Source organism: Impatiens glandulifera, chromosome 1 (assembly GCF_907164915.1).
Source record: "Impatiens glandulifera chromosome 1, dImpGla2.1, whole genome shotgun sequence".
Lineage (NCBI taxonomy): Eukaryota > Viridiplantae > Streptophyta > Magnoliopsida > Ericales > Balsaminaceae > Impatiens > Impatiens glandulifera.
Genome location: NC_061862.1, coordinates 80,874,199 through 80,889,201, shown reverse-complemented (window position 1 = coordinate 80,889,201; position 15,003 = coordinate 80,874,199). Strand labels below are relative to the sequence as shown.

The 15,003-nt window shown below is 25.4% G+C and overlaps 1 protein-coding gene across 1 annotated transcript; it reads left to right on the top strand.

Annotated features, from left to right (window-relative positions):
• The first annotated feature begins 11,858 nt into the window (after positions 1 to 11,858).
• On the top strand, positions 11,859 to 14,174 carry LOC124921939 (ent-kaurenoic acid oxidase 1-like). Its single transcript, XM_047462645.1, has 7 exons — positions 11,859 to 12,133; positions 12,537 to 13,287; positions 13,364 to 13,453; positions 13,539 to 13,617; positions 13,694 to 13,800; positions 13,878 to 13,999; positions 14,078 to 14,174. Exons 1-7 carry the CDS (start codon positions 11,907 to 11,909, stop codon positions 14,172 to 14,174), a joined length of 1,473 nt encoding a protein of 490 aa, XP_047318601.1. The 5' UTR covers positions 11,859 to 11,906.
• The last annotated feature ends 829 nt before the right edge of the window (positions 14,175 to 15,003 follow it).

The window sequence follows — 15,003 nt, the reverse complement described above, 5'->3', positions numbered from 1 at the left end:
TAAAAACTTTTAATAATAAAAAATTAAAATGAGAGAATAAAAGTATGATATTTTTTTAAATTAAAATATTAAATAAATAATAAAATATTAAAGAAAGTAAAACTGATATGTTAATCGATATTTTTTTTTGGTGACTTGTTCTATGCAAATAATTTATTTTTTTAAAATTATTTATATTATAAACACATTGAAAATATACCTGAAAAAAATATCTAAGCAAATAATTTATTTTTTTAAAATTATTTATATTATAAACACATTGAAAATATACATGAAAAAAATATGAAGACGTAGTATACCGAAATTATTGTTACAATCAAAATATGAAATTTTCAAAATTTTAATATATGTTAATATATGAAATAATATTTATAAATTATATATATAGAGAAATACTTTTAATTCAATTTTAGTATAATGTTAATATACTAGATTATAATATAATTAATTTAATTATAGAAATATAATTTAAAAAATAAATATAATTATACTTTAACTAAAAAATGAAAAAAAGTGGAAGTTTTTTTATTAATTAAGTCTAAATTGACTTATTATTAATATTATTTGTTAAGTAAAAATAACTAATTAATTATTAGTGCTAATTAAACTATTAAATAAGAACTTAATTGTGTAAATTTATTCCTGTGTAGATTAAAGAAAACCGAAAGAAAAAGATGCCCATTATTATGCAAAAAGACTTTCGGTATTCTTTAATCAGTTTTATGCTGAAGTGTAACCAGAAGTTTGAACTTCGGTATCTTATTTAAGCGCCTTCGACATTTTTGTAAGATCGACATTTTGTATTAAACACATCCGGTATTATAAGATCGACATTTTGTGAAGCATAGCCAGTATTATAAAAAGTTGGCATTTTATTAAAAGTGTACCGGTAGTTTGTGAAATCGACATTCTACAAACACGCTTCCGGTTTTATATAAAGTCAGCAATTTGGAATTCGACATTATATTAAAGAGGAGTCGACATTATTCACATCGGCTTTATATTAAGGGACGCGTCCGGTATTTTGCAAATAGACTTTTTGCAAAACACGCGTCCAGTTTTATCTTCCGGCATTATTTAACTTCGGTTATATAAGAAGCAACTTCGGTATTATATAAAGCGCTTCCGGTAGTTTATGAAATCGACATTTTACAAACACTTAACCAATTTTATATAAGTTTGGTATTTTGCAAGACGCACCCGGTATTTTGCAAATCGGTATTTTGCAAAAACAAGCGTCCGGTAGTTTATATAATCGGTTTTATCTAAACACGCTTCCGGTATTATATAAATAAGATCTCCTCCGGTATTTTATGACTTTTGTTGTATATCAAATTGAAGCGCTTCCGGTATTTTATTGAAATCAGTTTTTCAATAAAATCAGTATTTTATTAGAGCGTTGCCGGTTTTTTCCTGCTTACTATATTTTACCAACCTCGGTACTATATAAGCTTACAAACGTCATCTTTATACTTCCCAGATAATTGTTTCTATTTTTGTGCAAACATTGATGAAGACCTTTTTGGGAACAACAAAGCTATGCTAAGAGAACCAAAGCCAAGTCAAACATTCTAAGATATACGCTCCTCTTACTCTGCAATCACATTAATGAATATCTTGGATTATTATCATCCAAGTACATACAAGATCAAATAATATCTCATCTGATGTAATATTCTGGAACTCAACCAATCAAGATCAAGACAGATGTCTTATGAAGCAGATATAGTCGCTGAGAAGCAAATATATTCGTTGACATCTGCCTACTTAAGAAAATAGAGGTCAACCTGCTTCATCACCTTTACACACAAACTTTTGATCTTTGAACAACCGACTTTACAAAATTTACAAGCTAACGAGTTCTAAAAGCATTCAAGCATACTAGAGTGTTAAAAGTGTATTACAATACTGTCTATTATGTGTGAGTTTATTAGCACATTGTAAGTTGATAGAATTTGTTTTTGTTCAACAGAGATAGGAGTTCGAAAACAGTCAGAAACTAAGTCCTAGTTGTTCGACTAGGTTTGTACAAGTGATGTATTGAACCAAACCTTCTAGTGAATATTCTTCTCAAGGTTGAGAAGAAGAGGTGACGTAGGAGCTTTGACTCCGAACATCCATAAACTTTTTTTGTGTCTTGTGTTCTCTTTTATCGCATCATCCTAATCCTGTTGCATTGCTTCAAGTTCAAACAAACACTTCCGCACTTGAACTCGGTTCAAAAGTTTGTGAATATTAACCTCTAACATGGTTATTATCAAACGACGTGTGTGTAAACGTTTAACGTAAGCAGACCACCATAGTCTCTATCGTTGATCCCAATCCCAACATTATTATTATCTATTAATGTTATAATAGAAATATATACAAATAAATAAGAATATTAGAAATTGTATAAGAGGAAGAAATATATATATATATATATATATAAAATGATTAATTTGAATTTGTTTATTAATAAATAGAGGATTTAAAGTTGTGTTTAATTTGAATATATATATATATATATATATAAATAAAAATAATGAATATTTTGATTAAATAGTTAAAAATAAAAAATATTATAGGTATATTTGGAATTTACAAAACCAAGTAAAATATTTTAATCAACTAAACTAATAAAATTTTATATTTTAAATTTTATATAAAATTTAATAAACATATCAATATAATATAATATAATAATAATAATAATAATAATAATAATAATCTCTATCATTATTAATTTTATATAAATATTTAATTTTTTTATTATATTTATATATAAATAAAAGCTTAATATATATATTAAATCAAAATATTATATACATAAAAATTAAAAATAAAAAAATTATATAAAACTCAAAAAATTATTTATTTAAAAAAAATATATTTATTTAAAATATGAAAAATATTTATATATAAAATCAAAACATTATATAATTATTATATATTAAAAAATAAATTAGGAGATAAATATTTTTAATTATAATATATATATATATATATATATATAAATAAAGAGAAACAAATAAAAAAAATTATTTTGATTAATAAATTTATATAATATATTGAGAAAAAATTGGATATAATAATAATGTTTTATATATATATATATTATTATTTTTATTTAATATTAAGATAATAAATATATTTATTGTTTTGTACTAGTATAAATTTTTTATATAATATATAGTTATTCATAATATAACTTACAAAAATATATATACATGCAAAAAAATTATAAAATTATTTCAATAAAGGGACTATCGTTGTGGCCCTTGTGGGTGTCATGCAACATGCTACTCCTCCTTTAATTTCAAAAAAAGTGTTAACATTTCATACTTAAGATTATAACTGTTTGAGTTAAGTATTAAAATAAATACTAGTAAATTCACTTGGAATTCACATAAAAAAGATAAAAAACAAAATAAATTTAGTAACAAAAAAATTTCAATAGTTTTAAAATAAGTATTTAATGTGTCTTGTATACTTAATAAATAAAATTAGAATAATAAATTTAATTATTTTTATTATATATAATGTTATATGTATATTATTAACAATGTAACTTACCTAATATATATATACATAAAATTCTAAAATTATTTAGTTAAAAAGTTAACTTATCATACTTAAGATCATAATTCAAATCCCTTCAAAATAAAAATATTAAATAAAAATATTATATGCGGGTGCTCGAACATAAGTTCATAGCACATAAATTCATAGCTTGAACCAAAGCCAAAATTCATTTTATTTCTTTTTAGTACTAAAATTATTAATTATATATATATAATATCTATAAAATATAATAAATATTTGTTATTTTAATTTATAATGTTCTTATATATATATATATTTAAAAATATATATAAATTAAAAAAATATATTTAACTAAACATGTTAAGTTTTTAAAATAATTCATTTATTTATTTATTATTATAAAAAAAGATGAAAAATTTCAAAAGAAAAATATCAACATATATATTTAATATATTATTAATTACAAAGTTAGAAATAAAAGAAATACAAAATATTTGTTAAAAATAAAAAAATTAAATCTGTAAAATAAATTAATAAAAATATTTAAATTAAAAAGATTAAAAATATATTTAATTAAATAGGTTAAGTTTTAAATTTATTAAGAAATGTGTTTGAGACTTATTTATTATTATAAAAAAGTAAATAAGATACTTGAAATAATTATTTTTTTATTATCACATATTTATTTATATATATATATATATATATTAATTTTAAATAATTTATTATTATAAAAAAAATAAAATTAAAATATTGTATGAATAATTTTTTATTAGCACATATTTATTTATTTAATTATTATATTAATTATTTATTTTTTTAATATTTATTCAATTATCTATTATAATAATTTATTATTATAAAAAAAAAACCCACTATATAAAACAATTTCATTACCATATTTTTTAAAATAATTATATATATATATATATCTATATTAATTTTAAATATTTTATATTATATTTGTATAATTATTTATTATATTAATTTATTTTATTTTTAAACAATTTATTATATTTAATTAATTAATTTATTTATTTTTGATAAATGTCAATTCTTATTAAATTTGATTATTAAATAATTAAAATTATTATAAATATAAAAATATAAAAAAACTTAAATGAATTAGTTTGATAATTTTTTAATTTTTTAATATTTTTATTTTTTAAATAAATATATAATAATAAAGAATATTAGACCAATATTTAATATTTTTTTTTTCTAAACTACTTTTCTTCCTAATCCTAATGAATGTTAATTTATATGATTGGTTGGAATGAATTATATATTTTTTTTAGATGTTTTTTAAACTTTATATATTCGATGAATTTAAAATATAAGAAAAAATTAAATTTTGATTAAATTTAATTTTACAAATTAAAACTAATTCAAAAATTTGAGTAATATTATTTTTATTAAAAATATTTATATATAAAAAATATTTTGTTTATATCTTTATACGTTCATTTATTAGTTAAAGTATAATTTAAAGTATATATAATATTTATTAAAAAAATCAATAAATATACTCTTATTTATTAAGTTCTTATTTATTAAGTGATAAAAGAGAAAAGGTTTTTTTTGTTGAAACATTCCCTAAGTGATAAGATTCCCTAAGTGATACGAGTCCTATGAAAATAGACGGTTTTAATCCAGTTGCTATGAATGAACTCCGGTGTGGTGTAGTGTTAGGCTAGATTTCTTTATTTAAATAAATAAATAATTAATTAAGTATTTTGCAATAATTTGTTATGGACTCACATGATTTTCTAATAATTTGGATTTCTTTTTTTTTTTTTTCAAATTTTCATTATTTTCATTTGTTATTTTTTATTTAAATATAACGATAAAAGCATTATATAAAAAGAAAATTATGTACAAATTGATTACATAATAATTAATTTACTAGAAGATCTTTAAGAAGACAATGAGATTTTCACATGAATAATTCATATGTTTTCCGGATCTAATTATTAGAACAATTTTTTTTAATATATTTATCGATTCCATATTTTACTGAATATTTGTTCAAATTAAGTGCTTTTCATTCTTGGATTTGTCATATTTATTTATTATTTGTTAAATTTCTATTTAATTTCCTACATTTGGATTGACATGATATTCATATAGAGTTTGTATTGGATTTTTTTTTTTTTTTTTTTTTTTTTTTTTTTTATATAATAGGTATGTATCATCTGAGTGTAATATTATGTAAATATCACATTTTGTGAAAAATCTTGGTTACTTTTTTTTTTATATATAAATGTCTATTTTGTGATCAATTTCAGTTAAAAAGATGTATATATATAGTTTCAGATATTTTGTCTAATGAGTAACTAGTGAGAGTTTTATTTTCTTTATCAAATAAATAATTAGAGAAGTAGTGAAAAAGATAAAAGAAAAAAATAAATCAAGGTCAAATATATAATGATAAATACCATATATATATATATATATATATATATATATTATATTGGCAAAATTAGTGAACCATATTGAGAAAAAACAGAGAAATCAAGGTTAAATATGAATATAATACATATTGGCAAAATTAATAAACCATTTATTTTATTGAAGGGAATCCTCATCTAAAATACAATCAATTATTTCATCTTTAGTGATTTTCCATGTAACTCAACCAACTGAGTTCCTTAACAAATGTATAGAATACTTTGATTTGATGTAGAATTGGAGATCAAATTCTAAATTTATTCTTCATTATTATATAAATGGAATTCAAAAATTATAAAATTCAAATTTGTACATATTTTTCATCACAGTTTTATTTTCACTCAAAGAATGAGTATAATAATATACCAAAAACATTATTTTAAAATTGTATATAACTTTTCTTTAAGAAAAAACAATTTATAATATATATTTTCGCAAAGGGAGTATGAATTAGTGAAAATCATCAACAACAAAAAAAAAAAAAAAATTAAATCAAGTTTAAAGATAATTTGTTACAATTTATATCTGTCTTTGTTTTATCTGCAAGTTCTTTTTTTTAAAGAATTTTCTTTCTCTGTAACTGATTTTTTTTAAAATTATTTATAAGGTTTTTTCTCTTAATAAAATTCTGAAGAGATAACTCTTTAATATATATATATATATATATATATATATATATATATATATATATATATATATATATTAAAAGAATTTTAAAGAGGATAAGATGTCAAATTATTGAAATTTGAATATGCTCTATAAAAAAAATAATGTAATTAATTTTGGAAGAAAAATTCAAATTAAAAAAAGTTATTACCCTTTGTTGAAGAAATTATTGTTTGGACATAAAATCTCGAGCTGATTATTAAAATTCTATGATTTTAGGATTTCATATTAGGTTAACGAGTCTGATTTTAAGTAAACTCTTAAATATGTAAACTCTCACTATTTTAAATTTACGATAATAAGATTTTATAAGTTTATAAATAATTTCGATTTTACGATTCTATCTATTTTACTTAAAAAAAAAAATTTATATTTAAAAATTAAAATATAAAATTTCTATTTATTTAAATTAATTAATTAATATAATTAATTTTATAACTATAACTTTTTATAGTGTTATTTATTTTTTATTATTTTTTAATTAATTTTATATTAAAATATATAATTTTTTAAAATTACCTAAGTATAAAATACTTAATTATATATATAAATAATAAAAATATATAACTATTATTTTTTTAAAATTAAACTCTTACCTTACGATTTCATGTAAATTCTAGATTTTACGAGTTTACAACTGTATAACGATTTTACGTAAACTCTCAATTTTGAAAGCCTTCGTTTAGACGCATTAAAATTAAAACAAAATTCAATACAAATATCATTTTAATCACTTTCAACCAAACTTCAAATTACACTTATTCATCTTTCACCTTTTAAACATTTTTTAGCAACTACTTATTGTTTATTTTAATATTTGTAAAAGATTTTTGTATTAATACTAATAAAAATAAAATCTTAAAATTAAAGATGACAACGGAGTAGAGTTGTGCATCGTGCTTAAACAGTCGTATTCGACTCAGACAATTCGTGTCAAACTTTCAATTACGTCGTGCCGTAACGTGTCGATAAAATCTATTATATTTTCATTTCGATTTGTTATACATTTCATTATTTTGTGTGGTCTGAATTTATTTTTTCTATGAGAATTGTAAATTATGACTAAGTCTTTAACTTTGACTTGTTTATATTTGTTTCTCCACTTATTATCCACCCCCACAATATTAAAGACTAATAGAAATGGTCTAACTTTTTATTTTTTACTTGTTTACATTAATGAACATATAGCATTAATGAACCTACAGCTATAATGAAATCCGGAAATGATTCACTATTTTAAAAATATAAATAAAATATTATTTATTTATAAATATTTTAGATAAAATTAATATTATTAAATTAATTTTAATTTATAAAAATTAATTTTAATTTATAAAAATCAAAATTTAGTATTAATATATATAAATTAATTAAATATTTAAAGTTAAAAAAATTAATTTTATGAATTTTAAAAACACTTAAAAAAAATATATATTTCTTCTTAGCAAGAATGAAGTCAATTACACCATAGTTACCATAGATCAATTTAAAGTTGTGTCATACATTTTGCTCTTATATAAAGTAATGTTAAACATGTTTTACACTATTATCAACCTCTTATCTATTACCGCGATCTTTTTTACCACCACTTCGACAAATCAATCACTAATCACACAATTCACATATCATATTGTGACCACACACACTTTCACACACCTATTAATCATCTCTCGTCAAATCAACCATCAATCTCAATCGACCTCTTATATCATGACCTCACATTTTACACATGTGTAAGCACTAAAATTTTCATACACAATTTATAAACTCAAAAAATAACTATTTTGAATAAATAAAATCAAAATAATATATGCGGAAGATAAGTGGTGCCTTTTAACATTTATAGCAAAATGGTGCTGTAAAAGTCGGTCGTTCACTATATGTTCTTACAAAACTACGGTCGTACGGTCTCGGTCCCTCCTTCCACACACATCTCCTGTACCTTGCTCCACTCCAAGTCTCCCTTCACTTGTCACCTAAAAACTATGGCTAAGTACCTACACCACACAAGCATAATGAGTCGATAAACCCAACAAACATTTGAAAGATTATATAAAAGGCATTTAAACTACATTGCATCCATATAAGGGTTTTTAAGAGCATATCATTAATAGTGAATGTACAGTTACATCTTGAGCACATATTTTGACCCCAAACCCTTCAAAGCTGATCCTGAAGGGAAGAAATCCATATCCGTCAATTCGTCAGCCAATATTTTGGATTCAGCTGACTAGAGCTCATCTTGGCCAACCCCCTCCCATATTCATCCGTCAATTTCCTTCATATCAGTATTTTATCACTTTGATTCCATAACCCTTAACTTAACGTTCTATAAAAACATAATTATTTAGAAATCATGGACATGCAATGAAATCATGCTTTGAAAACAATATGCATCACTTATATAAAATATATGAATATATAGCATTGTGGGGTTTCTAAAGAAGTGTAGAAAAGTTGTTTTCCTTAATTCCAAATCAATAGGATCATCGGTCAGACCACTCGGTCTTGTGTTCTAATATTCTCGGTCCTATGTCTCAGCCAAAACCGAAGATTCACAATCGAGAAAAGTGGATTTTTTGGATGTGATAGATTGGATTGTAGAAAATGGTGCTTCTACTCATGCTACATCACGGCGAGATTTTTTCTCAACATATGAGGCTGGCGGTTTTGGTATTGCTCATATGAGCAATTCTGGTCAAGCTCAAGTGGTTAGAATTGATAATGTTTGTGTTGAGATGACCAATGAAACTACTCTTGTTCTAAAATGGGTTCAACATATTCTTGATATTTGTTTCTTTTATCGGTTGGAAGATTGGATGATGAAGGCTTCTGTAATTCTTTTTCTAGTGGTGAATGAAAGCTTAAAAAAGGATCAATGGTCGTTGCTAAATGTAAGAGACTTTTGAATTTATATATTGTTCATTCTGGAATATCTAAATATTACATCAACACTTGTGAAACTGATTTTTCTTCTGAGTTGTGGCACGAGCGGTTGCCTCATATTAACGAGAAAGTCTTAGTTATGTTAGCTAAGAAAAATGTGCTATGTGGGGTTTTAAATGTGCACTTGAAGAGATGTCCAGACTATTTGGATGGAAAACAAAGACGAATGTCATTTAGATCATCTAAATAGAAAAACAAGTCATAATTACTAGACTTGATGTATTCTGATGTATGTGGGTCAATAAAGTCAAGATCACTTGGTGGTGCATACTAATTTGTAATCTTCATTGATGACTATTTCCGCAAGGTTTGGCATATACATTGAAGACAAAGGATCAAGTGATAGACACATTCAAAGTGTTTCAAGCCTTATTTGAGAGGAAAACTGGAAAAAGGTGAAATGTATTTGAATAGATAATAGGGGAGAGTACACTAGACCTTTTAATGAGTATTTTCGACAACAAGGTATTCTTCACCAAAAATCGCCTCCGAAAACACCACTGTCAAATGAGTTGACTGAAAGAATGAATAGGACATTGGTGGAAAGGGTGAGATGCATTCTTTCACAAGCAAAATTGTCAAAATACTTTTGGGGTGAACATTGTACAGTGATACATGTGTTAAATCTCACACCATGTGTTTCTTTGAACTTTGATGTGTCGAACCATGTTTAGAGTTGTAAAAATGTCTCTTATGATCATCTTAGAGTATTTGGGTGTATGGCTTATGTGCATATTCCCAAAGATGAGAGGTCAAAGTTGGAAGACAAGACAAAGAAGTGTGTGTTTGTCGGCTATGGACTAAATGAGTTTGGATATCGATTTTTTTATCCGGTTAATAAGAATCTTATTCGTAGTGGTGATTCTGTATTTATGGAGGATTATACAATTGAAGATATCGACAAGATAGACGAGGTTATTCCCACTCAAGTAAAATAGGAGATGGTTGAAGTTAATTCAATTCCAGTTGCTCCTAACTTGATAAGCACCAACACGATCAAACTGAAAATCAAGGTATGTGCTTACATTCTATTAATCATTTAAATATTAATAATTTTGTTGATGTTGACTCTTATAGTGAAGTTAATGCTGGAAATGATAATAAAAAAGGGAATGAAAATGTTGATGAATTAATTTCTTCTAATGAACCAAGACAATTTATTCAAGAGAGACGTCCTTAAGTTAGATACCCAACAAATAAGTATGTATTTTTTACCGACGCTGATCTGAGAGTTTTCAAGAAGCATTGGAAAGTGAAAATAAAAAGGAATGAATGGATGTCATGGAGGATGAGATGCAATCTCTTCGTGTGAATAACACTTTTGAGCTAATAACGTTGCCTAAGAACAATAAGACTTTGAAAAATCGATGGTTTTATCGGTTGAAGCAAGATGAACATATTTCACAACCTAGATATAAGGTCTGGTTGGTTGTAAAAGGTTTTTTGCAAAGAAAATATGACAGTTGATCAAATATGATGACAAAAGTGTTGTCACGAAACAAGTTTGAGTTATGTCACTCAGTTGTCGAGTTGACATTGCCCTCCAACTAGTTGGTCGGGAGAGTTTGTTAGGTTTTGTCCTCCTAATTGGAGTGACCCAACTTGATTAGGGTTTTATTTAGGCTCAACGTATATAATGTGAAGTGACATTATTTTTAAGAAATAAATAAAATAATAGAAAAAAATCAAATAACAAAAAGAATAGTAAAAAGAGATAAATATATTAATTAATTAAAAAAAATAGACAAAAGAAAAAAAAAAAGTAATAAAAAGAAATAAATGGATTAATTAAAAGGATAAATATCCTTATCTTCAATTTTTCCTTTTTCTTTTGTTTGATAATTGTTGAATCTTTTTCAAGTTTACAAAATCTCAATTGCTAACAAAATTAGTAAATTATTATTTTCAAAATATATTTAACTAATTATCCTTATATTTTTTCCATTTTAATTATTAGATATTTGTTCTTAACTATACATGTGTAACTAGAATAAAATCATCCCATTAATATAATTAATTAATTAATTCAATTTAAAATTATACGAATAATCTCCATTATTTTCCAAAAGTGTCAGTATAAGATGGAATTAAAAATGGATTCCTATAAAATATAACTCCAAATCAAAGAGTAATTAGATTGGTATATATATCTAATTTATTGTAACAATTTAATTGAATAATCTCTTTCTAAGTCAACAACTGCCTTTGGTAGTTTATAAATAGATTTTATCCTCAATTAGAATTGATCAATTGGTATATATATCTCCTTGATATCTCTTCTTAGTACTAAGTACTGTTTCTTCTTTTAATCTCGAAAAATGGAAGTGATAAACATGGTTTTGTTGGGAATGTTATTGGGTGGTCTGGTTTGGAACCTTCTTAGAAGAGTAAATGGTTGGGTTTATGAGAACCTTAAATTGGGGGACAAGAGGTTCCTTCTGCCTCCAGGAGATCTAGGGTTGCCCTTTATCGGCAATATGCTCACCTTCCTTAGAGCCTTCAAGTCCACCGATCCTGATTCCTTCGCCAACTCCCTTATAACCAGGTATTATTTTACTCTTTTTTTTTTAAATGATCCGAGTGTGAAAACTCGAATCTATAGTTGTGAGTTCTTAGGTGAAATAACCCATATCCCATAGTATTAAAATGTGAGTGTGTGTGTTTGTAAGAGGGATGTAAATGATTTTTGGTCTTGAGTTGACTTAAACAATGTAAACAGATCCGGCATGTTTTTCAAAAAGAAACTCAAATTTTAACATTTTAAAAATATGTTTTTGAAAAAAAAATGTAAATGAAGGTGTTTAATTTTAATAGTTTACCCATTTAATATTCTTTATAAAAAGTTTAAAACAAATGGGATTACTTGACTATATAAAGTATAGGGAACATGTTGTAACATTAAAATGAAAAAAATGTCTTACTTTTTATTTTTAAATTTAATGGTGTAGATATGGACGGACAGGAATATACAAGACCTTTATGTTTGGTAGTCCTAGCATTTTAGTCACGATGCCGGATACATGCAAGCGAGTATTAACGGACGATGATTGTTTCATGCCCGGTTGGCCCGAGTCCACGGTGACTTTAATAGGTGAGAAGTCGTTCATCGGGATTAGCCAAGAGGAACACAAACGGTTGAGAAAGCTAACCGCGGCTCCAATAAATGGTCAAGAAGCTTTGTCGCTTTACTTGGAATTTATTGATGAAAAAGTGGTGTTGGCATTAGACAAATGGTCCAAAATGGGACAAATTGAGTTGTTAACTCAACTAAGGAAACTTACATTTAGGATAATCATGCACATTTTCTTGAGTACCGAAGGTGAGCAAGTGATGGAAGATTTGGAAAAAGAATACACCTTTTTGAATTATGGAGTTAGAGCCATGGCCATCAATATCCCCGGTTTCGCTTATCATAAAGCCCTCAAGGCTAGGAAGAGGATGGTCGCTATTTTTCAATCGGTGGTGAACGAAAGAAGGAAGAGGATGGGGTCGATGAAAAATTCACCGGTAGGAAAGAAAGGCGATATGATGGACGCATTGTTGGAAGTTGTTGACGATAAAGGAAAGAGATTGGGCGATGATGATATAATCGACATTCTAGTCATGTACCTAAACGCGGGTCATGAATCTTCGGGTCACACAGCAATGTGGGCTGTTTTCTACCTACATAAACACCCCGAAGTTTTCCAAAAGGCAAAGGTATGTATATAACCATCTTATGTCCAATTAATTTTGTTTGAATTTCAAATAATCTCTCGGTTTCAATTAACTTTAGGCCGAGCAAGAAGCTATTGTAAGGAACAGGCCACCCGGGCAAAAACGCATGTCGCTTAAGGAATATCGCCAGATGGAATACACCTCTCAAGTTCGATATCTTATACCCTCATTTTGTTTGATTAATAAAACACTTCGAAACACAAATCTTAATTAGTTTGTCATAATAATTTTAGGTGATTGATGAAACTCTTCGTATTGTCTCATTTTCTCTTATGGTATTTCGAGAGGCATTAAGCGATGTCAAAATAAATGGTTGGTAACATTCATTTGTGTTATTTTTCTATTGTTTCATTTTAAAAATTGAAACTTACTATTTTCTTGATAATAGGTTATTTGATACCGAAGGGATGGAAAGTTTTGGCTTGGTTCAGATCGGTTCATTTTGACTCCGAGATTTACCCAAATCCCAAAGAATTTGATCCTTCAAGATGGGATGTAAGTAGTTTCATGATTGAAGTTATTTTTAATGAGTCTAATTCTACTAAAGTAATTTTTATCTGAGTTAATTTTAGGGATTTACCCCAAAGGCGGGAAGCTTTCTTCCTTTTGGAGCTGGAACTAGATTGTGCCCTGGAAATGATCTTGCCAAACTAGAAATCTCCGTCTTTTTACACCATTATCTTCTTGGTTACGAGTAAGTCTTAGAAAATCTTGACATTATCTTTATGTTTCACATGTCTTGCAAGTTTCAAATTTGTTTTGTTTCTCTCAGGTTTGAACGAGCAAATCCAAACTCGAGGTTGATGTACTTGCCTCATCCGAGGCCAATGGATAACTGCTTGGGAAGAATGAAGAAAGTTCCCACATAATCTTTGAATGTTTAGACAAGTGAATAATCTATCATGTGTTTTCTGTGAGGGATATTTCTTGTATCAAGATGAATAATGAGGTATTAATGCATGGTAGTGGAAGAATAATATTAATTAACATTGTTTGGTTTTATTTATCCTCTTGATCAAATATACAAGTTTGCTCAAGTACAAATGATTCAAAGTTTTGTTATCTATATAAACTATTTTTGTATGTGATGATATAAACATATATAGTGACTAACCATTAAGTTAAGGCACAATCACTATTTAAAGCTTGAATTTCTACAAATTTTATTATAAAGGACTTAGACTTTAAATCGTGTTATTTGAGATGGAAATTTTAGCAATTTTAGTTAAATGAGTTTTCCGCTAAGCAAATTACTCGCGAAAAAAATGATTCATATAGAACTTGAATATTGAATCGTCTCATTTGCGAAGGTTAATATTTTTAAAGATAAATGATTGGAAGAGATAATTTTTAAGAGGGAATTGGGGAGTGAATGACGTGAGCAATCTAATTCGTTTATAAAATAACAAATTTTCTCTCTCTTCTTTCTCTCCTCACCTTTTATCATTTTTCCACCCAGAGTTTGTTTGAGGAAGTGGTTTTGGGGTTTTGTTTGAGTTTTTTCCAAAAAATTCTTGTTTGATTAAACGTAAGAAAAAATTGGTTTTAATTTATTTTTGACCAAATTACCCTTTATCTCTAGATTTTTATTTAATAATTAATTTATATTAAAAAAAAGTAAGTGATAATTTTAGTATTTTAAGAGATAAATAGATTGATTAGATAAATGGTGTGACGATGATTGAGTTTTAAGATAAA

Bases quoted from the DNA above. Each gene is read 5' to 3' on its own strand.
- LOC124921939 (XM_047462645.1), top strand. From the start codon at position 11,907: ATGGAAGTGATAAACATGGTTTTGTTGGGAATGTTATTGGGTGGTCTG. The intron at 13,618-13,693 runs GTTGGTAACATT...TCTTGATAATAG, and splicing joins AAGCGATGTCAAAATAAATG to GTTATTTGATACCGAAGGGA. The intron at 13,801-13,877 runs GTAAGTAGTTTC...AGTTAATTTTAG, and splicing joins TTGATCCTTCAAGATGGGAT to GGATTTACCCCAAAGGCGGG.